This window comes from Psittacula echo (genome assembly GCF_963264785.1).
Source record: "Psittacula echo genome assembly, chromosome: 5".
Taxonomy (NCBI): domain Eukaryota; kingdom Metazoa; phylum Chordata; class Aves; order Psittaciformes; family Psittacidae; genus Psittacula; species Psittacula echo.
Genome location: NC_137739.1, coordinates 24824247 through 24848335, shown reverse-complemented (window position 1 = coordinate 24848335; position 24089 = coordinate 24824247). Strand labels below are relative to the sequence as shown.

The window sequence follows — 24089 nt, the reverse complement described above, 5'->3', positions numbered from 1 at the left end:
TTAACCTTCTAGTAAAATTCAGTAAAACACTGCAAGATAACCGTAATCCTCAAGAAGCCGACATAACTCGCTCTGACGTCACAATTGAGATCAGTGATGAAGGGTCTTGTGTCAATAAGTACTTTCTTATGAAGTATTTCCTAGATTGATTTTTTTTTTTTTTTTTTTTTTTTTTTAAAGCTTATCAATAGCTTTGTTATTGTAATGAAGAAATTTCATGTCAAATTAGGGTATTTTTGTCTTAAGGCTACCGATATTATTCTGTAATAACACGCAGATGGAATTCTACCACTAGTAACACAAAAGATGTTAGAAAAAGTGTTTTCATAGGAAGCTTTAGAGCTCTGTAGGGCTAAGAAGTTCTTTTCTACCACCAAAAGCTAACAATTTTGGAGAAAAATGACAACCTTCTTTAATCTTGGTTGTATGAAGTACTGTTTTGCAATGTAGATTTTCAGAATAACATCAAATATAAATTTTATCAATTTCTTATCCTATTTTGAGCCAAAAAATACAGTAAAGAACCCAAAGCAAACAAGCCAAACTACTAAATAGTCATGCAAATGGTCTGTATTTGTGGGCTGAGCCATAACCTAACAACAGAAATGGGATGATCAATGTAGCAAAGGTTGAGTTCTATGTAATACAGAAGTACAATGCATTTAAGAAAGGGGAAAATGAGTTGAACTTAATATCAACAAAAGCTTCCTGATAGATCTGTCTATAGAACAGTCTTACTTACGGGATAATAAGTCCATCTCACAGGTTTTTTAAAACCAGGCAAAGTCCTTTAATAACAAGAAAAAATCCTTTTTCTGGTAGGAAGCTTATCTTCATGACACAAAAAATGTGCAAATGTCTCACAAGTAAGAGTAACTTACTATAGTTTTGAAGGTATTAATAAAGTGGTCAATCTAGACTTCTAAATAGGTTTTGAGGAGAGGCACAGTATTATTTACAAGGCTCTTTATCAATAACTCTAGGAACATGTTACCAAATGGAACTTAATTTGAAATTCCAAAACTATAGTCTAAGTTCTAATGGTGATGTTTCTCCTCACAGTGTACTTTAGTTTAAGTAATTGGGCAGACAACACATAAGCAGCAGGAAAGAGCATATGAATGCTAGCTTTCAGCAAAGCTACTTAACAGGTCTTTTTTGTGGGTGGGCAGAATGTAGTTTGCATAAATGATAGCTGCTGCTGCCAGATAGTATTCTGGTAATAAGTTTCCTGCTAGGTTTAAGAGAGGCAAGAACTTGAAGTTCTTCTTTCCCCAGAGTTTAATTTATGTTTGTAGGCTCCTCAGTTTCTATTGCTTTTATATTTCTTGGTCTCTTCTTATTCTTGGTGATGTTCCTGTCTATCTTTTCTGATGTGAGAGTCTCTCGTAAGAGCACACAAAAAATAACAGATTAAGACATGATATATGAATTTGTTGCAGAAGTCAGTCTATTCTGTAAGAAGGTTAGGTTTTTGTGTGAAAGTCTTGCTGGATCTGTTTCTGCATATTTCACCATGTATTTCTGAGAATTACTCACCTAGGTTTATTCAGTTAACTTCTTATTGGCCATTTGAAAAACTTTGGTAAAAACCCATTCAAAGCAAAATTCTATCTGAGCTTCATTTTACTGGCTGTCCAGAGGTTTCAATAAACCTCTCATTCAGGTTTATTTTTATTAAATTTTCAAAAGAAGTGTAGGCTTCCAAGCCATATTGAGAGTTCTGACAGTTTTCCTGCATATTTTTGCACTGTAAATCTTTAAGGTTAATTTAATTTCTTGTGATTTGCCCTTTATTTCATTCTGTGTGTGGGAAGAGTCAGTCAAAGACAAGGTCTCTAAAATGTCTTTTAAAAATGCTGGACACATTCCGTGCCAAGATTTCTGGTCAGAGAATGTTAGGGTGTTAATGTTCTGGAATATCCGTAGACACACCAGGTAAGCTTATCCAAATCCCTCTAGATGTAGGCAATAAAGTGGATATTTCATTGTGTTCTTCTTCACAAGGATCCTGTCAGGTTCATCCTACTGATGGTATGGGTGATGAGTTGATTTCCCCCATGTTTGTTTACAGGTTTTGAAGATATCCGGCTGTCCTTTCCCTTTCATTTAGAGGTAGAGAGCCTTATTCAGAATCTTATGTTTCAGTCAAACTACCTATTGTTTTTGCTTTACTTTTACCTGGAAGAGGCTTGCTGATTATACCACTTGCTTCTTCAAAACTATAGGTCATTCCTGCTCCCTCTGTCTAAAGCTTGGTCATACACTGTCTGCAAATCCTTAGAGTCTTGAGCCTGTTGAGGTAGCAGTGAACTCTGGAACAACCGCTGACAGGTTCACAAGGTCTTTGAGACTAGGTAGCACAGAGTTCATAGCCTGGATATGACTACAGGATCACTGTCATTTTTAAGTGAAGAAGAGAGGGTGGAGATAAGAATAGAAGTGTGCTTACTCAAGGAATGAATCCAGTTCAAGGCAAGAGCTTTGCAAAGGCTTCTTGATGCTATATTTGGGACGCTGATCATTATATGTACACAGATTACCTGTAATGGTTCCTCACAGTGACTGTACACAGAATCTACAGCCTTTCTTACATTATGCCCAGGGTTTTACTGTGAAGTAAATTGAGAGAGAGGATTCACCTTCATTTCGTATTGCTGTGTTTCCCAGACAGCTGGGAGGAACCATGTTTCTATGGATACTATAGTAGTGCAGACTGTATAGATAGTAACAGCGTAGGGTAAGAACTCTGATATTCTGCAGCTATGTTATACCTTGAAGAATTATTATATCTAAATTCTGTGTGGGCTTTAGTACATAATTTACCTAGATATGTGGACACTTAAGTAAAACCCTAGAACTGTAGAATTTCTAAAACTGTACATAAGAATTCTTTTGTTAATTCTGTTCACTTTTAAAATGACAGTAATAAAACACTGAAATGAAAGACTTCCCATTATTCAGACTTAGACTATGTAATGGAATTGCTAGTTCTGAAACAGTGGTAAGAAGTCAACTACATGGCAAGAATATCTTTTCAACTTGCTCTCTGGTTGCACCTATGTGTTATTTTATAATATTTGTATGGTATTTAATATTGTTACTGTTTATACTCAACACTGTATAATAACCTCAAATGTTGCATGTCTTTAGAATGTTTGCATGCTACCGGCTCAGTTTAAAGCACAACAGCATGTTAAACTGTGCCTTGATTCTTATGGCAAGTTCTAACATGTCAGTAGGATGTTGCGACATGGCTTGTATGCAAGGCTGGTCATTACTGAAATATGTGGTATCTTTTGGGGCTCTTCTGTACTGCATTTTGAGTATTCGGGAGTGAAATGGGAAAGTACCACCACTGAAACTTACATTGCAATATGGTAATGCTTCTAGACTTTCTCTTTATTCTTGTTATTCTCATTTACATTGCAGACTAGGGATAAGCAGATTTTGAGGCTACTTAAACATTGGTCTCCTTATTATAAGTTTTAAGTACCTTCTATCATTAGTTTGTTTTTCCCACCTGTAAGTCTAGTATGTGTTAAAACATGATGCATGTTCTGATTTGTCATCCATTGGTGATTAAAATTCTACAGCAAAACTTCAGAGAAAGGGAGCAATTGAAGACTTCTGGTTTTAATTTTTTGAGAGATAGCTAGCAGGTTTTTGAAGGAGACCTTGTGTGTCTATGGCAACAGTAGTCTGATATGTTTAATAAATTGGTATAAGGAGAGACCATGGGTATTTAGTTTGTTTTGGAGGTAGAGATAAGACCTATGTGAATAAGTTAGATATCTTTCTTTTGAATCCCAATGTCATCTTCATAAAGACAACAAGGCTTATTTCTAGTGTTCTCTCTTCAAAATTTCATGTCCCATTTATAGTTCAAGTACATAAAATCATTACTGATGTGCTGACACTTTATTTAGTCCTCATCTAGAAAAGGCTTTATACTTTTTTCCTCTTAATTTTTGTATATTTATTTCATTAACCTCAAATTTAAAGTTCCCCTTGCAAAAGAGATGATCATTAAAAAGAAGTCTTCAATAAGTAATCAATTATTTATTATTATCTTTTGGTTCTAATAGATACAAAGAAATCCTGAAAAGTGTATTTGCCAACCGTGAAGAAATCAGAAAAGAATACCTCAAGTTGGAAATGCAACTAAAGGAAAATGCACTGAAGACCCATTACCAGAAACAATGTCACGAACAAATTCAACTGATGTGCTCTGAAGAAAGAATAGAAAAGGTGAGTTTTCTGTAACGTAATACAAGGTATCATCTTAGTTTTGCTGTACTAATGTATGTTTTTTGATCAAGTAATTATATAATCACTTAATGCTTAAAGATTAAAATGAGACCAGTTGTTACTTCTCTGTGACAAACTGAGTTAGTGTCCTAATTTTTACAGCATATTGCAAACTACATGTCTTCTGAATAGAAGGAGCCTCCTTTGCCTTGTTAGGACACTGCCTCACTCATTCCGTTTGCTGGTGCTGGTTTTGTGCCTTTTTCGTTGTCAAATTTCAGAGAAGCATCAGAAGAATTTTGATGCTTGAGCATAGAGGCTTTTCCTTTTGTGAGACGTTTTGTCCTTTAGTGAGTTCTGCTTAGGACATATTGCTTTAGGAAAACAAAGCAGATCAAATTCCTTCTTCCATGCTTGAGTAGAAATCATTAGGTTATTTGTATCTAGAAGTGTGCCTGTCTGTATGTGCACAAGTAGTTTTTCAGTCTTTCCAACTTAAGATAATTGTGTCCTGGAAAAGAAATTGATCAAATAAGGGTTTCCAGGGAAAGGACAGGGTGGGGGGAGAGGGGGGAAGAGGAATGAAAACATTTAAAGTAATGCCTGTGAAGAGACTGTACTACTTAACTTTTTATTAAACTGAAAAGAAATGCAAAAATTTGTTATTCCCATTTAAGTATAACTATGGAGAAGGAATTTATATATATATATATATAAAAAAATAAATAAAAATACTTGTGAACCTCGTTTGAAAGCTTTCACCTTAAATGCTGATTTTTTAGGCCACTTGCAAGAGGGACCAAAGGCTTGCAATGCTTAGAACTCATTGTGTGCACATACAGCAGAAGAGAGGGGTAGAGGCTGAACGTTTTGAGGAAAATACCAATTGGCTGCATCGTGTTGAAAATGAAATGCGTCTCCTGGGTCAAGATGGGTGCATTCCAAAGGTAAAATACCTTTCATTTCAAGTACAGGTTTCATGCATTATAGGCAACATCTGACTATAGTTAAGAATAGATTTTAATTTTTTTTCCCCTCCTTTCTCTGTCTCACTTCTATTCATGGCTTCTGCCATTCTTTCAGTGTGATCTCAAATTCCAGTGTTAGTTGTTTCTGTTCTTTTGCCCTAAAATGGGTAGTTATTTGTGCAAGTGTTCCTTGGTCATGAAAGTAGATGATGATGTGCAAAAATGCATGCTAAAATGGAGTAAGCATGCCATTGCAGGGCAGTTCATATAGCTGCCAGTATTCATGCTGCTCCTGGCCATTTAATTCTTATCTTGCCTTTACAGTAGCTCCTGATGCTTGTCAAACCATGTAACAACCTAATTCTTAGCCTGGCCAAAAAAACCTTTGGGAGGTGCTAGGAGAAGAGTGGGAAGAGGAAAAGAAGTAGAAAGTTAAGTTCTCTACCGAGTTTTAGCAAGTAGAGTCAGCTCAGTGTGGCCTCAGGCAAGCACCAGAGCTGGGAGGAGAGATGGTGGTCTGTACAGGAACAAAAAGACAAGACAGCTGGGGTGTTCCTCTGTGCCTTTTGGTTTCAGCCAGCAAGTGGAGTGGCTTAAATGATACTGTAATGAGCAGTGATCTGACTCATATATTGGAATATATTTCAATACCTGTATTCTTATTGAGATGACTAAAATGTGTTGATTCCTTAAAATAAATTAACTTTAGGATATTTCAAACAGGATACTGGCATCTCAGGAAGATGACTAAGTACAATAAGGATTTATCCCAGATAATGTCACTGAAAAACTCAGATATGGTGTGAGCACAGGAAAAGACAAGCATATTTTTGGGCATGCATAGATAATCATAGATATGTACCTCTTGGATTCTTAATGCTAATTACAGCACATTCACTGTTGGTCAAATGACTCTAGAAAGCATTAATTGTGCATGTAAACTAAAATCCAAAAAATCATACTTTTTCACCATAAAACTTCCAACAATATATATTTCCATCTTTACTCTTCAAGATAGGATGAATTAATATTACTTTCAGTTTAAATTTTAGTTTCTCACTGTAAGTCTGATGTGCAGTACTTTGAGTTTGTTTTTGTTTTCTTTTTCCTCCTTTTGCCTAAGGAACTCTGTGAAGATCTGCAGTGTTGCCATTTAAACCTAGAAGTTAATGACCTGAAAGCCCAGATGGAGCATATATTATCTCTGGTGTCTCTTCAAGATCAGCATTATAAGCAGACAGAAAAGTAAGTTACGGTTTGCGTAACAGGTGTGATAAAATTTATATGCTGGTATTTGTAACTTCAGAAGACATACCTGTAGAATTTAGTTTTACTTGAAACAGAAGCAAAATGTTTCTCAAACTTCAATGTTAGAATTGTGTTTCAGGTAGAATGGAAAATAATAATAACTTACTAAATCTTGGCCAGTATCCACAATTGTTTAACAGAAACTGCAGGTATACTCTAGTGCTTCTTATTTCTATTTAATTTTCCTCTTTGCATAGATTTTCTAAATTGTTCAATAGACCCAGGTGTCTTTCTTCTGTGTCGAGCAGCAATATTGATTTTTTTTTTTAAGTGCTTGTGTTCTCTTTTAATATCTTGCATTGTAGACATTGATAAGTTTACCTGTATAAAAAATAGTTACTATTGAACTCTAATATAGCTAGTCACACTGGGGGGCGGAGGGACGCGGAATTTGCAGGTGAGCACCAGCTCTTTATTAGCAGTCTCTTGAAAATGTTACTTTTCTTCCTCTCTTGGAGAAGATGCAGTTACCATAAATGTGACAAAAAGTAATACATAAGCAAGCTTTTTAAAGCTACATAGTTAATAATTACAAAGTTGCCTCTTTGGCTTTTATATATATATACATATATATATATATATTTACTCCTCCCCATATTTCATGAACCTACTGTTTAGTCTTGCAACTGACTCCACAGTTAATGAATTCCTGTGTTCAGGAGGAATTCCTAAGCTTTTGTCACTTTAATTTGACTTGCAGGTATGTGTGGATCTTAATGTATTCCATTCTTTAATTACAGATTGTAGTATCTTAATTTGGACTAGGCTTCTAATAAGGTTCTATGCACATATAATTAAGATCTCCTTGGTTTAGTCCACATTATTTGTTTAATATTCTTGTTCAATTACCTGATCCTTAATTTTAGAAAGTCATAATTCCATTGAGAGGTACTGACTTTCTGTTGTGTATGAGGGACTGCAGATCTTAGACACACTTGGTAAATGCTTAGAGTGTAATACAAGTATTTTCCAAAGAGAAAAATCACTCTACTTAGTAATGAATATTTCCTATTAGTGTCATGGTCTTACTTTAAAACAAAAATTAAAATACATAGCAGAACCTGCGGGGTGGGAGGGGGGTAGGGGTGTGGGGAAGGGCAAAACCTTCTTGTGTTCATAATAGTGGCAGTGGTAGTAAGGAACAGATTAGTTATGATGTAGTTATATTTGTCTTGCCTCTTGTTATTTTACAGAGTACTAAATACTTTGCTTCCAGTTCTTCGCAAGCAGTACCTGACTTTGAAAGAAGCTGGCTTGACAGATAATGTATCAGAGAGTGAATTTGGAGAGGTTGAGCAGCTGATACAAAGACAAAAATCAGTAGTTTGGGCTGACCAGGCTGAAGAGAAGGAACAAAATCAAAACCATGAACAAGAGTTGTCTGCTATCTTTACATTCCCACAGCTTGTGAACAGACCAAACACCCCATGCTGTAAGTATATCATTTATTTATTCTCTCTTAGAAATAGATTATGTTTCCTACAAAAGCTATGTCACCCACAAACACAGTGAATGCACACTTCTAGAAATACCGAAGCCAAAGGTAAAACTGAGCCTTGGACCCACTTTGTATAAATTATATACCGTTCTTAATTGCATGTAGAAAAGTTTACTTCTTCAATGGCTAGACACTCTGCCAACAGATAACTCCCTCTTTATCTTGTTGTAACATATCAATATTCCTAGATTCTGTGAGTGTTGTTAATTTCATTTGAATCTTTTGTGTGACATTGATGGGAAAAGAATCTTAGTGACAAGAAGTATAATAATTCTGTTACTGATCTGAAATCTTAAGCAGCTACTACAGTTTGCACAGTTTCAAGTAATAGCCTTGAGGGGGATGAGATTTCCTATTAATTACAGGATGAATTGAAATCAATTTGGAACAATATTTTATAAGCTTATATTTCCAAAAATCAAAGGATTCACCATTTCTACCATGGAATTGACTGCTTTACTGTATCCCGATGGCCCCATTTTTTCACTGTAACTCTATGTAGGTGGCTCTTCTTCAGCTGTAAAGTGAGTTGCTCTAAAGTGTAGACTGGGTAAAAAGGGATGAAGAATCCTTGCAGAAGGTGCTGTTATAAGAGATGACAAGCAAAAATCTCTGCCTGATAGTGCAGCTGCTGGGGGCCGATGCTTTTATCTTGTGCTCATAGCCAATACTCAGTATACTGTGGCTTTGAAAGACATCTGTAGGTAACAGGGGAACATAAACAGTAGAAGCTCTGCTTAGAAAAAAATATTCAGAGAATATCTGTAGAGTATAATTTTAACCTTAATGTATCCTTACCTAAAACACTACTGGGGTTGACACAGTCGCTTCCATACATCTTGGGTGATGAGGTGGAAAAAAGTAATCATTTACCAGTGTTTTAAAAAAAAATTCTGTTGAGCACAAAATAAAAAAATAACTTCTGAATTGTTTGAAATCACATTTAAAATATTTTGAACTATTGGCTGACATTATGTTATGGAAATATACAGAATGCCTATAACAAACTATTCAGGGAAGAAAAAAAAAACAACAAAAAACCCCCACCAAACATGGAAAAAAAAAAAAAAAAAACCCACAGAAACTGGGAAAAAAGCCTCGGCATGAGATCATGTGAAGTAGTACAAGACCAACATCCTGATCAGAAATAGGAAGGTTGTAGTAATTTCTTCTTTCATTTGAAGATGAAGAAAATTATTCAAGAATCCAGTTCCTTCTCCCTAAAGTCATCTTTGAAGTATGCTTGGCAAATGTTAGCAAGAGCTGACCTAAGAACTTGGTGAACAAGTACAAAAGAAAATTTGTGCTTAAAAGCTGATGTTTAGCAAAAGCTGATTAAAGCTCATCAGCTTTGCCAGAGCATATGTAGTGTTAACTACAGAAATCAACATTTTTCTATCTTGTTTTTTCTTTAACCTTTGAAACCTTTAAACACCTTCTGTAAAGTGTCTTGCTCTGAGAATCAGATATATGCTACTAGCTGACTGTTATTCAGCAGCTTTGTCCAACCAACTAATGTTGCTTAGTCATCTGTATCTGGATGCTGTAGCACTACCATGGGTAACAGAAATAACTCTCAGAAAATTCACTATTTGTTTTAAGCAAACGCTCCTTGCTCTCTTGGTTTGTTTGCACTGTGCCATACAAGTAATTTGCTCTAACAAATTGGCTTGCAGTGTATGCTAACACACTCTACATGTTGTGATTGAAGGAGTGTTTAGTAAAGAGCTTAACAGAGAGTTTGAATCTTAAATTTCTGATTGCACTTAAGTGAGGTAGGCTTTCTTCTTCCACCACTTCAGGAATTTTTAAAATGAAGCTATATGCTAAATGATGCTATATGCATGGAGACCTCATAGCAGCCCTCCAGTATCTGAAGGGGGCCTACAAGGATGCCAGAAAAGGACTCTTTGCTAGGGACTGTAGTGATTGGACAAGGGGTAATGGGTTAAAACTTAAACAGGGGAAGTTTAGATTGGATATAAGGAAGAAGTTCTTAATTGCAAGGGTGGTGAGGCACTGAAATGGGTTGCCCAGGGAAGCTGTGAATGCTCCATCCCTGGCAGTGTTCAAGGCCAGGTTGGACAGAGCCTTGGATGGCACGGTTTAGTGGGAGGTGTCCCTGCCCATGGCAGGGTGTTGGAACTAGATGATCTTAAGGTCTTTTTCAACCCTAACTATTCCATGATTCTATGATTCTAAATACCCTCAAATACCTCTCCTATGGGGAAAAGCTAAAAGAGCTGGGGTTTTTCAGTCTGGAGAAGAGAAGGCTCTGGGGGCACCTTATTGTGGCCTTTAAGTCCTTAAAAGGGGCCTGTAACAAAGATGGGGAGAAACTTTTTTGGCAGGGCCTGTTGTGATAGGACATGGGGTGATGGTTTTAAACTAAAAGAGGGAGATGCAAGCTGGAAAAAAAATTGTTAACACAAGGGTTGTAAAACACTGGTACAGGTTGCTCAGAGAGGTGGTGGATGTATCATCCCTGGAGATGTTTAAGTCCAGGCTCTATGTGGTTCTGGACAACCAGATTTACTTGAAGATGTCCCTGCTTATTGCAGGGGGGTTGGATGAGATGCCTTTAGAAGGTCCCTTCCAACCCAAACTATTCTAGCATTCCATTAAATTTAAAATGTAGTATTTGAATTATCTTACAATTTCAAGTAAAAATAAGTTTACAATATTTGCACAACATTTCTTTATCCCACTGTGTTCATATTATACTTTACTGAATATTGATTTTTCTTGGTAATTTAATTTTGATTTCTTAAAACAAGACTGAAAACACATTTTCAGAACTTCTACTCTTGCTGTCTTCTACTATGAAGCCTTAAGGTGGGGTTTCTGTAATGTGTCTTAACCATACTTTCTACTCTATTTTGATATGGCTAATTTTATTTTTTTAAGCAATTTTCATTGATGTATATTCCTATTTTAAAGTGTCCACCCATACTATTCATTCTGACCTTAATCGTAAGTTCGAGTTGTTGTTTTGTAGAGGACATGCTGCTTTTTCCACTACAATTTTTGTTTACAAATACACAAAAGGTTGTTTGTGTTTGCTTCATGAAACCATAAATGTGATCTCTCTGTATCAAGGTATTGCACAAGCAATGAAAACAATGTTAAATTCATTTTAAAATATATTTGGGCCCCCATTCTTGAGTGCTGGTTAATGGAGGCCATACAGTATTCATAGACTATGGACTGATGGGTGGAGAGCTCTGACTGGTATTTGCAAGTATTTCTGTGAATGGGAAAGTTGTTGGCATTGTTTCAGGCATCCCATTTCCGGAAGCCTTACTGTACATTACCATTGAGAGAATGGAATTGATTTACAGGAAAAAAAAAAAAAAAATGCAGGCATCCATTACCTCCCATTGTCACAAACATCCGAAAGGAAAGTCAATTTATTGTTTTGGCATGGCAGGAAAAATTGGGGTGTAGTTGTATGCAGTAGAAAATTGATTTAAAGTAGGAAAAGCATGCGTCTTGTGTATAGGAAAGATTTGTCTTGCGTTGACCAGCTTTTTCATGTTATCCTATGACTTTATTTTTTTTTTCCTCATGCTATGTAAAATAGTACACCTGAACACCAGGACTCCCCAAGGATGCAGCCAGGATTTTAGCTTTTTACAGTTCCCAGCTGTTGTTTTGAAAGCAGTTTGTGACCAAACAAACTGTTGGTGGTCACAAAAATGCATTTGGGTCACATGGATACTCAAGAATTGAAATACATTCACTAGATCTCTCTTGTAATTTGGAATTCTGTGAGTCAGTTGTTAAAAGGATGAAAATGAATGATTAGTATGGTAATTGGATCAATCATTGGTAGCTCAGAAATATTTATTGAAATGAATACATAAATATTTCATTTCACTTTAGCAGAACTACCTGGTAGACTTAATTTAGCACAATTTCCAGAAATAATCCTCATGCATGTATTAACATGAGTGCCAGAAGAGAAGTTTAGGCCATTATTCTGTCCCAAATGTCAATTAGAAATAACCCAATTCATCAGAGTTGTTTGTCATGAACTCTACTCACTTTTGCTGTGACTCATGTTTCACAAATACTGTCTTCTGCTTTTCATTTTAACTCACAGGGCTGTAAATATCTACTATCACTGTTTTTTTTTCTCCTGACAAATCAGGTCTTCTTAGTAGTCTTTTGAGACAGATAATACAACATGCTTTATGACCAAAAACACATTGTACTGTTTGGGGGGTGGTTAATCAGTGGAGGGTGACTTTGGTTTTTAGTTTGTGAGACTCAAGAAAAATAATATTTAGAAACTCTGACAATTACATTTCATAATCTTCAGCCTGAAACAAAAGATCAGCAAATACATGATCTATTCTTTGAAATACATTTGGAATAATACTTATTTTTAAAGAGAAATGTTGCAGCTGAAAGCACCAGCTACCGAAATACACGTTCTGAAATTTTCTTTCAAGCTGCTCCATCAGGATGTAGGTTAACTGCAGATGTTTTGGTAAAGTAAAAAGAGATTCATTTTTGTATATAAAATAAAAAGTAAACTTAGCATCACTGAATCATGGTGGTCATTCTGATGCAAAAGATTGAACTGGCCACAAAACGTGAAGCAAATACAAACTGTAAACACTGTAATTTCCCTACCTTTTTATGGAACAGGTTTGGAGATTTTTTGGAGTTGGAAAGTGGTTTTGTCTTTCAGTAGAAAAGTAATGACGATTAATGGTGAGCATTAGACATCCATTCTGGAACTATTTACAGTTGTTCAAGGAAATAGGTTGTCTTCAGTGTGCTGTCTTCACTTCTTGCCAGTAACCACTCCTAAGACAGTGATAACAGGTTGGATCTAGAGGCGGCTGACTTGCAATTTCCAGTTCCAATACAAGGGAAAATCCCATTGAACCAATCACATGTAATACTTTCCAGTAGACACCTTCTAAGTTTCTGGAATCCTGTATTTTTGTAAACCATTTATGGAATTTGACATAGCATGCTGTATTGAGTTCAGTGTAATTATTCTGTGGGAGGTAGGTATTGCTCTTCGTGTTAAACTTAGGATGCGATATGTATGGGGTATCTACTGTTAATGTAAGAAATCTTTATTAATCTTATGGTATTTTATTACTGGTTTATATATTTCTTCAGTTCATAATTAGGAATGTATTGTTGTCTTAATTTACTGTGTTTAGGCAATTAGATAAAGCATGTGTTAAACATACATACATACATCCCACCTGCAAGCATTCAACAATATCACATTGAAACGGAGTATCCTGGGAGAAAGCATTGCCTAAAATTGTCATGTAAATAGTTATGTTTTAGTAGACACGGCCTGCTATGAAATGAATGTCTCTTCTGTGTTGCTTTAATACTGGAAATTTATATCTGCCACTTAGAGCATTAAAGTCCTTTGGTTTGGAGCATTTTCTTTTTCCCTGCTTGACTAGGATTTAGGGGAACTAGTTGTCCTTAGCTTTCATTGTCCCACTGAGATATGAGCCACGTTGTGACAGATGACCACATGACTGCCTGAAATATTCAGTGCTTGTTTAGACAAAATTATGCTAAAATTGTTTGGACTTTAAATATTCTTACATACTTTTAAATATTTTTCTGTATTTTAAAATATTTTTATATTATATATTTTTAAATACTAAAAATAATATTTAGGAAAGATAAGGGTATGGTGTTTTAGTCTAAGGCAAATTGCTTTAGTGACAGGTTGTGGTACTAAATTCCCTTTAAGATTTTTTAAATATATATTAATCTTAAAGTATGCTTCTCCATATTGATGCTTTTAATAATATTGAGTAGCCTTTGAAATATTTGAAAATAGCTTTTTGCAAGAAAACTCATGTTTGGGGTGGTTTTTTTTTTTAGGAGAAACACTTATGACCACATGAAGTTATCTGAAATCTACAGGAGTCATGGGATTTTTTAGTGATTGTCATAACCATTTTATTTCATCTTCTCAATGGCAGCTATTAAAAGCACCTGCAAAAAAAGAGCAACTGTCTTCAGTATGTTGGTTTCTTACTAAGACAGAAATAAAATCACTTTCTTTTAAGGGTTTAAATGCTTTTTTTGGTGTACTTGTTTACTTTTAGATCATTACTGTTTGGAGTTGAATGCTATATAACAGCAACATGGAATAACTGAGATGGAATTGGGGTATTGGAGTTGCTAAACATGTGGTTTATGCTGTTTAGTGAAACCAAGTTAATGATGTTGCTAGGGGTGGTTTTGATTACTTCGTTGTTTATTGTATTAGGAGTGACTTGATGCTTTCACAGAAAGTTATGAGAAGGGACACTTCTTGAATATTTTATATTCTTTCCAATACTTAACTGGCGAGTTTAGTGGTTTGGTTTTCTTTTTTTTTTTTTTATTTTTTTTATTTGGTTTAAAATATATTTAATTCCAGAAATAAAGAGATTTTAAAAATAGATCTGGGTTTTTACTAGCGGCTTATATTTGCCCTATATAGAATTGCTGCAACTATCTTTTTATTAATGTACTTGTATTACAGTATGAAATACTGTTCATTATGATGAAATTCAACAAATTATTAATGTTGGCAATAATTTTGTGTTCTCTACCTATTTAGTTCATGGTTTCAATGCTGCATTTACAGTTAATTTAAAAATGCTTCCAGTATTTAGTCCTGGAGAAGCATCTAAAACTTGGCACTCACCAAAATGTTTCTCCATCAGACTTCCTTCCTAGTAACTTTAGGGCATTAGCAAAACCTCAGTGTCTTACAGTAAGCAAACTTTCTGCAACAGGAACCTCCCTGTCCTAATGTAACAACAGACAAATAGAACTCTAACCGTTATTTTACCCTGAAGCACACACTTTCAGATGCATATAAGCAGGAGAAAATCTAATAAATGAATATTTTAAAATTTGTCAGGAGACGTTTAGTGGCTAGTTACTTCAAATGCTAGACTGGAATCCTTAGATAAAGCTTATTCTTGTATTTAAGAATGTCCAAAAATCTTTAAAACAAGTTGTGGCCTTAATTTTGGTAGTAATAACTAAAAAATATGGGGGTTTTTTGTTTTGTTTTTGGTTTTTTTGGGGGGGAGTGGTTCTTCGGGGGTTTTTTGGTTTAGTGGGGTTTTTTTTGTTTGTTTTGGTTGGGGTTTTTTGGTTGTTTTTTGGGTTTTTTTGAAAGAAAGAAACATTAGTCTTCTACATAGAACAATAATAAGCATAGAACCAAAGTTAAAGAGCAAACACCTTAAGTCATAGCTTTGGTGATAGTGTCACAGAGATCATATTAAAAATGGTTCATAAATAAGTTTCTTGCTTGTCAGTGACAAAATTCTACCAAGTCTTAGAGAAAAATTTCTTCATCAAAGTAGGCCTGTATTATTTATAGGAGAGGAAAAAATTACTTGAGGAGCACACAGGACCTGTTCTACTACCTTTGCCATTTCACTGATCATGGAGAATATTCTGAATTAGCTTAAAGTTTAGAATACAATCAAGCTACTGGATCTCAATAACCTACTGCACTTCACCTGGTGAATGCTGACCATGAATAAGACTAAGATTAGGTATAAGAATATAATGTATTTTGCTTTTTATCAACAAAAAAAAGAAAATCTTTTTTGTAGTGAACTGTGCATGGGCACATACACAAACTCAATTTCATGTCAAGTAGTCCTCTCAGGCCTGAGTTTGCCATGCTTGTGTTTCTTCAAATCTGAAAAGAGCATAATAGAACTGTAATTGTTCATGTCCAAGAATCTTTTTCCATAAGCACTTAAGCTAAAGTTAACCTGCTTTTACTGTTTTTACATTGTTGGATATTTGTTGAACCATAGTAGTGTAAACATGGTGCTTTCTGAAACTGAGCTGTTGAGTTGAGGTATAAATGTTTGTTTTGTTTTTTCAATGGTTTCACGATTGAATTAAGGTCTGTCAACAAAGAATAGATTTGTGGCCTATTTATTGGCATCTAATTTACTTGCCAGTTGTGCACATTTTGATACTATCCATTCCATCCTCCAAGAACATGTCTAGGCCTTTAAATCCTTTCTTGTCTCCTCACAGCTCTAATTTGTATCTTGTAATTGGGCATCATCTTGTGTAGCTGGGCATGAGGAATCCATCATATGGTATATTTAGTTCCGAAGTGTGAACAAAAAAAACCGTGGTGCTGAGACCATCCTTCATCCTTTGACAGCTTTCTTTCAAGAAGGCTCTTATTTGGGCCTTTTCCCCAAGACTTGTGATTTCTTGAGGGTACTTGAGGAATTGGGATTCTTAAAGCTTTCTGCCTATGGCAAATTGAAATACAGCTGGGCAATGAGACCAAAATTAAATGGGGCTGAGAAGAGCCAAACAGACAGAAGACTTGTAATAATTTAAGCTTTGCTTTTTGTAAAAAAATCAAACTGGGGATGGAATAATGTAATACATACGTGTTTCTGATCAGTTTTTCTCCTCTTCAAAGAATTTTTATGGAACAGCTAAAATAGCTAAAGTGTTAACACATGAGAGCGAAGTAAAGAAGCATTCAGACTGAGGAGTTCAAACTAACTTTCTTAGTCTGAGGCAAAAGTAGCATGGAACTTTAGAAGAAATAAATATTTATCGGAACTATTATATGAATACCACAGTTAATTCTTGAGTAACTTGCAGCAATTTTAAAAAGCGGGAGCTCTTTTTACAGTGTAGTTGCTTTCAGGAATGTGGTAGTCAATGCAGAAAGAGCATGTATGATGCTGTGGCTACCAGCTCAAGTGGGAGCAATTCACATACTTTTTTAGGATAGTAGCTTTAATTTTTGACGTTTGTGCTAGAAGTGAAATCTAGAAGCACTTGAGGTTTTGACAGCCCTCTTCCACTCTTGGTTTGTTGATAAAAAAATAAACTATTATATCTTCTTTAACTACTGAAGTCACCATTATCCTAGCCGTTTGAGCAGTGGTCTGTTTAAATGATTCTCCTTTACTGAAAACTTCAAGAGAACGAAGGCCTTTTCTCTCTTTGGAGATTGCTGTCATAACTGCGTGCTTGCACGTGACATTATTATGCTACTTCAAGAAAAATTGTATCAATCAGGATGAATGGGAATGGTCAATTACTGCTGTATTGCCTGCTTTGTTATTTTTAAGGGTGGGGGTTTTAGTAAAGAGCTTTTATTTCCGGAGTTGATATATTGAGATGTCAGGATCCAAGTAACTTCATTCTCCTTTTCTAAAACACTGCTTCAGCATTTGCTATGTCCAAGAATTTTGTCTCCAAGTGATTCTATATCCTTCCTTTTACAACTGTCTCATTCTACTGCATGGTACTTGCTAGGGAAAAAAAGGCTGTGACCACGAGGCAGCTGTAGATGGCTGTCATGGTACTATCTTAATATTTTAAGATGGTTGTCATGATAATGTGATCTTTTTTTTTTTTTTTCATTGCTCTTACTCTTCCAATCCCTGTTGTCATGTGTCATATCTTACTTGTGATTACTTGTAGTATCTCTGGGATTAACTATATCAGCCTATGCATATTTATAATACTTTGAGTTCCACAGAACAAATGCTACCATCTGGACTATGCTGCAATAAAAAAAAAAAAAAAATCAGTTAAATGATCAAATTAATATGTAAATGAAATAAATAAGTTTTGTCATAATTTCTGTTAATGTATTTCAGCAGAGAAGAGGAGAAAATGGGCAGGATTTTTGGTAGCAATTGCAGGTAAATGTGCTAACCACTGTTGCCTGTGTTGCACAGATACAACGTTTGGTACACCGTCACAAGAAATGAGTAAAAATACACAACAAACAGTAGAATTTGCAGTACCACCACAGAAAAGAACCAGGCGGAAGCTGATGGACTCTCCAGTCACAGCTCGAAGTCCTGCTGCATCCAAGCAATCCAGCCTGTGTCATCTGGAGGATTCCCTTACCAAGGAGGTCTGCCCTATTGTGTATACACCAGAATTTTGCAGGAAGCCAGTAGGGAGCTTGTCTACAGAGACTGTGGTAAAGAAACCTTTATACCTTGCTGGCCTTCAGGAAGCCAAGGTGTGTGATATAGATATGCCAGTGAAAAAGGAGAGTGTTTTGGACACCACATGTGACATAATTCCAGAGTGCGCCATAGCTGACATGAACTCAACAGTAATTCTTTATGAAGGGACAAGTGAAACAACAGAAACGTCTACTGAGTCACCTGTAAAGGAGTCACAGCCATGCATCAATAGCATTCTGCACAGGTATTTTCCATTTATAAGGGCAAGGAATATTACTCAAACAATTTAATTCTGTTTACAACTGTATTTTTCTGTTTAAGTCAATTTTATTTGTAAACCCAGTATTTCGAAAATCAAACCCTCAATTTTAATTGGCATCAGAACAAATTCTGCCATTATTTGAAGTGAGTGTTATGTTGGTGACAACAGATGAAGCTAAAGGCTTATTCTCTTTTACAAGATAGGTACCAAAAAGAAAATACAGTACTTGTGATACGGTTTGTGAAGCCTCAGGCAAGTTTCTTTTTCTAAGCTCTATTTTTCCTGTCTGTAAAATGGATGCTTTAGCCTCTTTCACATTGAGAAATGCCATTGTTAAAGCTGCCAAATATGTGTGGGGTTCTGTAAATCTCCCTCAAGTAGTATTAAAATGAATTTCCCATATTGTTTTTCAACTTAACATATGTTTACTTACAGTTGAGAACAATTTCACTTGACTTCTACCCAGAACAGGGTTTACAAAAATATAATTCTTTGATTTCAGACTTGAGCTCTCTTCCTTAAAAAACAAAAATCCTACTTCAGTACTTGAGAAGCCCTCCTATATGGCAATGACTTCTGCTGCTGAGAGAAAAAGAAAAATATTAAGGTAAAATTTAACTCAATCTTCTATATGAATGAATTTGCATTACTTTCTTATGTTCTCATGTAAGTTTTGCTATTATATTTGAAATCTGAAAACCTCTTATACCGGTCATATGGACCTACTAAGGAGATGTTCTGGCTCAAATACTTTGAATGATTCAGTTTATGGATTTTTACCTGGCAAGTTTTGAGGAAACAGCTTTTTTCTTTTTATCTTTTTCCAAAAGCCAAAATTGAGACAACCTTTTTTAAATCATATTATTAGTTGCCTGTTGCTAGACAGTGAGTGGAGCTGCCACCTCATGGATATTCTAAAGAATGTTTCAAGACCCTTGGAACAAGTTCTATAGATAGATCACAGGACATGGAAGAAACTTCTTTGGTTTATTTGCATCTTTGAGATAGCAAATCTTCCTAGTAGATTATCAGATTTGCCTGATCCAATTTCATGTTCCTGTTCTAGTTGTTACTAATTCTTGTTGTAAACTATTTTCTAGGATTGCTCCTATGATGAGAAAACAGGAAAATCTCACGTTTTAATTTCTTCAAATAAATGATTATTAATTTAGCAAAATAGATCTCCTGATCCCTGAAACTGAGCTAATTTTCTAGATTCTCTTTAGGGACAGGTATGGGAACTGTGTTGGAGCCTGATTTACCTGAAGGTGAATGTTCTATGACAGACTTGAGAAGTACTTTTTTCTAATAGCTGTGTAATGATTTCCAAATTTATATATGCTTAGATCTTCCTTGGAGATAAAAATACTAGCTCTTTCTGCTCTTTTATCTCATTCCTACTGTATCTCAAACACGTATTTCCCTGTTTCCAAGTTAGAATAACACTACAGGAAAATCCCCCAACTTTTATTCCTTTTGTGGAGATTATTTCCTCTGCCTGGGAGTATAAACTGTCTGTAAAGCAAAGTTCTCTGGTTTTGGTTAGCAGCTTATGATGAAGAGAACAAATGAAAGCTTCTTGTTCATGAAGGAGGAAAGGAATATGCTTTTCAGATATTGCCTTTCCTTTCTCTTCTTTTTTTCCCCTTTTTCTCTCATGCTTTCCATGTTCATTCCAGTCATTCACCTCCTACTAGCATTAGAATAAAATATGAATTTCTGACATGTTCTCTAAATCAGAAATATAATTTGAAACAGTCTGTTGCTAGGACAAGGGATAAGAAGCAAGTCAGTCGTAATACAGAGGCTGCTTTTACTAAATAGCATTATGTTCTTATTGGCATATAGTTCTCTTCCAAGAAGCATGCATGAATAGAACTTAGGTCTGGGACAAAGCAGGTCTTTGTATTTACAGCTTACTATACATTTTCATTTAGGCAGAAAATCATTAGTAAGAAAAACATTGTAAGTTAGAGGACGATAAAGTCAGAATAATACAATATCATTAGGGGAATAGGAAAAGCATAGAAACTTGGTACGTAAGTATAATTAGCTTGCTTATGAGGCCGTCTTACAGAGTGGAACTGGGGAAGTTAGTGAGGCAAGTGTGAAAGGGTGAGATTAGATAGGTTCATAATTTTCACTGTAAATCTGAAGTTCATCACATAAAAGGCTATAAAATGTAGATGTTTTGTCTTAATGAATTTGAAGCTTTAGCAACTTTCTTCTATTTTAGCCAAAAAGTATTGCTTGCTATGAAGCCCCCCCCTCCAACTGTGTTGGAGGACGTAGAGAAGCTATCGTAGCAACGAAAAATGTTATTTGATCAATAAACACAGCTTGATCATTTCAAGTATTTCATACATGTGTTAAGATTATTTCTTAGTATAATTTGCATGCAGTGACCATCAAGCTGGCTTCTGGGGTTTCCCAAAAAACTGTAGCATATTGGTCTTCATTTTAAGTAGTAACATTAGTTCTTACGTTGACAGTTGAAATGGAAAAAAAGGAAAAAAGGGGATAATATAGGCATCATAAATTAGTTTATTCTTTGCATTCTGTTACATCACTTAATATATTTCTACATCGCAAAGCCTAAACTACTAGAACGGTAGCTTAATCCTTTTGCTGAAAGCAAGCTCTTTTCTGACTTCTCTTTCCAGTTCTACATCAAATGCTGGGCTAGGCAGCCTGCGAGATACTGTTTCTGCAAAACGCATTCGACAGGAGGTCTTGTTAAGCCACACAGCTTTGCGAGTACCCAAAATGGCAGGTAAGTGTCAAAACTCAAATATATGATGCTGTACTATAACTGTGTTGGTACAGGAGGTCCACAGTTAAGGTGGATACTCAAGGTTTTGTCAATTTAACAGCATGGGTTGCTGTCATCCATACACTAAGCTGTCAGCTTGAGTAGTACATCTGTTCATTAAAAACATATCTGAATATCTAAGCGGTTATCTAGGTCATATCTAATCAAAAGTCAGTGTTACTACAAGCATGTTGGGAAAACCCTTTCTGAAGAGTTAAGGTCTTCCACCAAAAATTGTTTGTGTACTTGTTGAGGAATTAGTGAACCCATTTTATCTTTTGCCAAGAGTGGTTTACAGCAAAATAACATCCTCTAATCATTTCCGTACCTGTTTTTAACTGCTTGCTTTGTTTTATAGTACTGCACTAATTTGTTTTTACAGATATAGGGTGAGGATATTTTCCCCCAGAGTTTTATTACTTCAATTTTGGGTCTATTTTGTGCTAACACAATAGCAGAGGAAAAATTAATTTAAAACCATATTTAGGAATTATTTTGATTCTAACAGATTGCTGATAATGCTATCAGGTGACATTCTGTCAAAGTCTGCCACAATCACATGGCTTCTCACTGAGGTATATCTTTACTATAACAAAACCAGTTGCAAATAATTTTTTTCAATTGATGTGTACAAAGGTCTTCTGTTCACAGCTGTCCGAGAACCTCTGTCTTTCCTAGCGCATGGCACACTACATTGCTTGGCACCTGCAGTACATTTTAATGTACTAAATCCTTACAATTTTTCTTTTCTCTCTCCCCACTTGTCTCCTTTTCTATCTTCAGAAATACACTTAATGATCTTCGTTAGTGCAGTTTAGAGGAGATCAAAGATTGTTTAAAGTTTTCATCTGCTGCTGTTATGAAACAATCTGATCATGTAGCTTTGCCCAATGGCATAGACAATATGCACTTTTACAGCACATGGGTGTTTTTCTGTTAGAACTGATGTGAAGGAGCAAGTACCTATGAATGTGTTGTTCTCCATTCATTAGAAATGTTGAGTCTCTATTAAAATAAACTTCCTGATCAGTGTAAACCTGAGGCTAAGTAGTATCTAACCAATAATTACTTACCTGGCAAAGTGCATGCGTAGTTACATCAATTTCTGCTACTTGAGACTGGGTTATGAAGTTGCCAAAATCAATTTCTACTCTGGTATTATTGAGAAACTCAGTAATGAAGGACCACATTGTGAATGAGAATAATTTTTTTGATTCTTCAAAGTTTAACTGAATGTAAAATACATCTTGCTTTCAATAGCATGCATTTCAGCAAAAGAATGAAATATGACCAAATCCCTTAGAGGAAGAGCTGCTTTTTGATTAAATAGCCAAAAATTTTCTAATGATTGTTCATTTTTCAATATTGTTCTATAATAATATGGATTAATAAAACTTACACCTATTTTTACATTTTTATATAAACTACTGTGCCCTTTCAATGACATCTCATGCCAATTGAGTATTAATTATTGGACTTTCTAGGCAGTTAGCACACTGGATGACTGAGGTGAGTTATTACCTTTTTGCATGTCAAAATTAGGCTCTCAAGGACAAGAAATAGGTGTAAAAATTCTCAACATGCTCTGGAAACAAGATATCCAGGTAGGCCAGATTCTGCTTATGTTTATTGAATGAATGTCTGCTATTTGTAATAAATGTTGTTTCTTCACTAGGAATGAAAACGAGGAGCTGGAAGCAAGAACAGGATGTGCCAAGAAACCTAGTTAGAAGCTTTTCTGAAGGAAATGTAGCATTTGGTGTTAAATCAAGGACATCAAAAAATCTTTTACTTCGTGTTTGTAAGAAAAAAAAATAGGATTTACTTCTGAGTTTATCCATATTTCAAGCAGACGGGATGGACAGCAAATGAGGACAGGCAGACTTTTGTTTTCCTTCTGTGAATTCTTTTGTATTAAAGATGTCTCAGTAACGCACTATTTCAGTAAGAACCACTTCTTGGAAATAAAAGGATTTTGTTAAATTTTAAAATAAAGTAAGTTATTTGTTTGTCTCCTGTTAGCTCACAAATGTCTTTGGCATATTAACAAATAAATAAGGAACTTAATTTCAGCATACCTTTTGGCATAATCTTTGTGAGCATTTCCCTGTGTTTGGCTAGTAGTTTAATACTTCAGATGATGCAAGTCTTTAAGGAGATCAGTCATACTGTGATTTTTAGATGCTACCTTAAATTGCTACCTACAGTCAGTCTTAATTTTCAGTGTGAATTTTGTGATACAAAAGTTAGAAAATTTGTTTTGACCTGCTAAATTACTTTGACTGCAACTTCTTAATGCTAAAATTGTTTTTTCATTTGGAAGCGAGTCAAACAGATGCTAATACTAAAAGCCATTTCTGGTTAGCATTAGGTTGCCAGTTTATTCTTAGATATGTTCTGATAGATACTACCAGTGTAGTACCAAGAGACACAAATACTTACAAAAATTTTTTTTAATTAAGTATTATATGTAGATGTTTTTAGCCTTTTTTTTTTTAGTCTGTTGGTTGTAAGTGCTCCTGTTTTGTTGTTAATTTTTTTTAATTCAGTTGTAAATAGGATAATTGTCAATGACTTTAAATAAATGTTTAATTTTAATAAGCGATATCATGTCAATTGAACTTCTAGGAAAAAAATTTGCCTCTTCTATCATGAAAAACGCCTACATTAATCTTGACAAGTATTGCTAGAAGTATACATAGTTTATATTGTATCCTATGATCAGTGATTAATATTCAGAGACAAGGTAGTTTATATATAGCTGTATTGAAGCCTTGACAGCCTGCCGATCCTGAGGAGTGTGGTTCTAATGTGTTTGGTCTGTGCAAATAAAAGTGTAGGTGTGAATTGCCCCAGACTGAGGAGAACTAGTGGAAGAAGTCCAGTAACTAGTACAGAGGTTTTAATTGCCTGCCTGAAGCAATGAGCTTTTAACCCAGTCAGTTAAGCAGCACCAAGTATGCTGCAGAAAAATATTCTGGCTTGCAGCAATAGTAATGGGTTTAAAAGT

General features: G+C 35.2%; 1 protein-coding gene across 1 annotated transcript in view; it reads left to right on the top strand.

Moving 5' to 3' along the window:
* KIF18A (kinesin family member 18A) overlaps positions 1 to 22897 on the top strand; it is a gene marked incomplete at its 3' end in the record, with an annotated part of 35890 nt that extends 12993 nt beyond the window's left edge. Inside the window, exons 9-16 of the mRNA XM_080617638.1 lie at positions 4089 to 4251; positions 5034 to 5198; positions 6343 to 6464; positions 7721 to 7959; positions 17766 to 18249; positions 18770 to 18874; positions 20931 to 21040; positions 22755 to 22897. Coding sequence (XP_080473764.1) covers positions 4089 to 4251; positions 5034 to 5198; positions 6343 to 6464; positions 7721 to 7959; positions 17766 to 18249; positions 18770 to 18874; positions 20931 to 21040; positions 22755 to 22897 — 1531 coding nt within the window. The remainder of the gene's footprint in view (positions 1 to 4088; positions 4252 to 5033; positions 5199 to 6342; positions 6465 to 7720; positions 7960 to 17765; positions 18250 to 18769; positions 18875 to 20930; positions 21041 to 22754) is intronic.
* Between the last annotated feature and the right edge of the window lie 1192 nt (positions 22898 to 24089).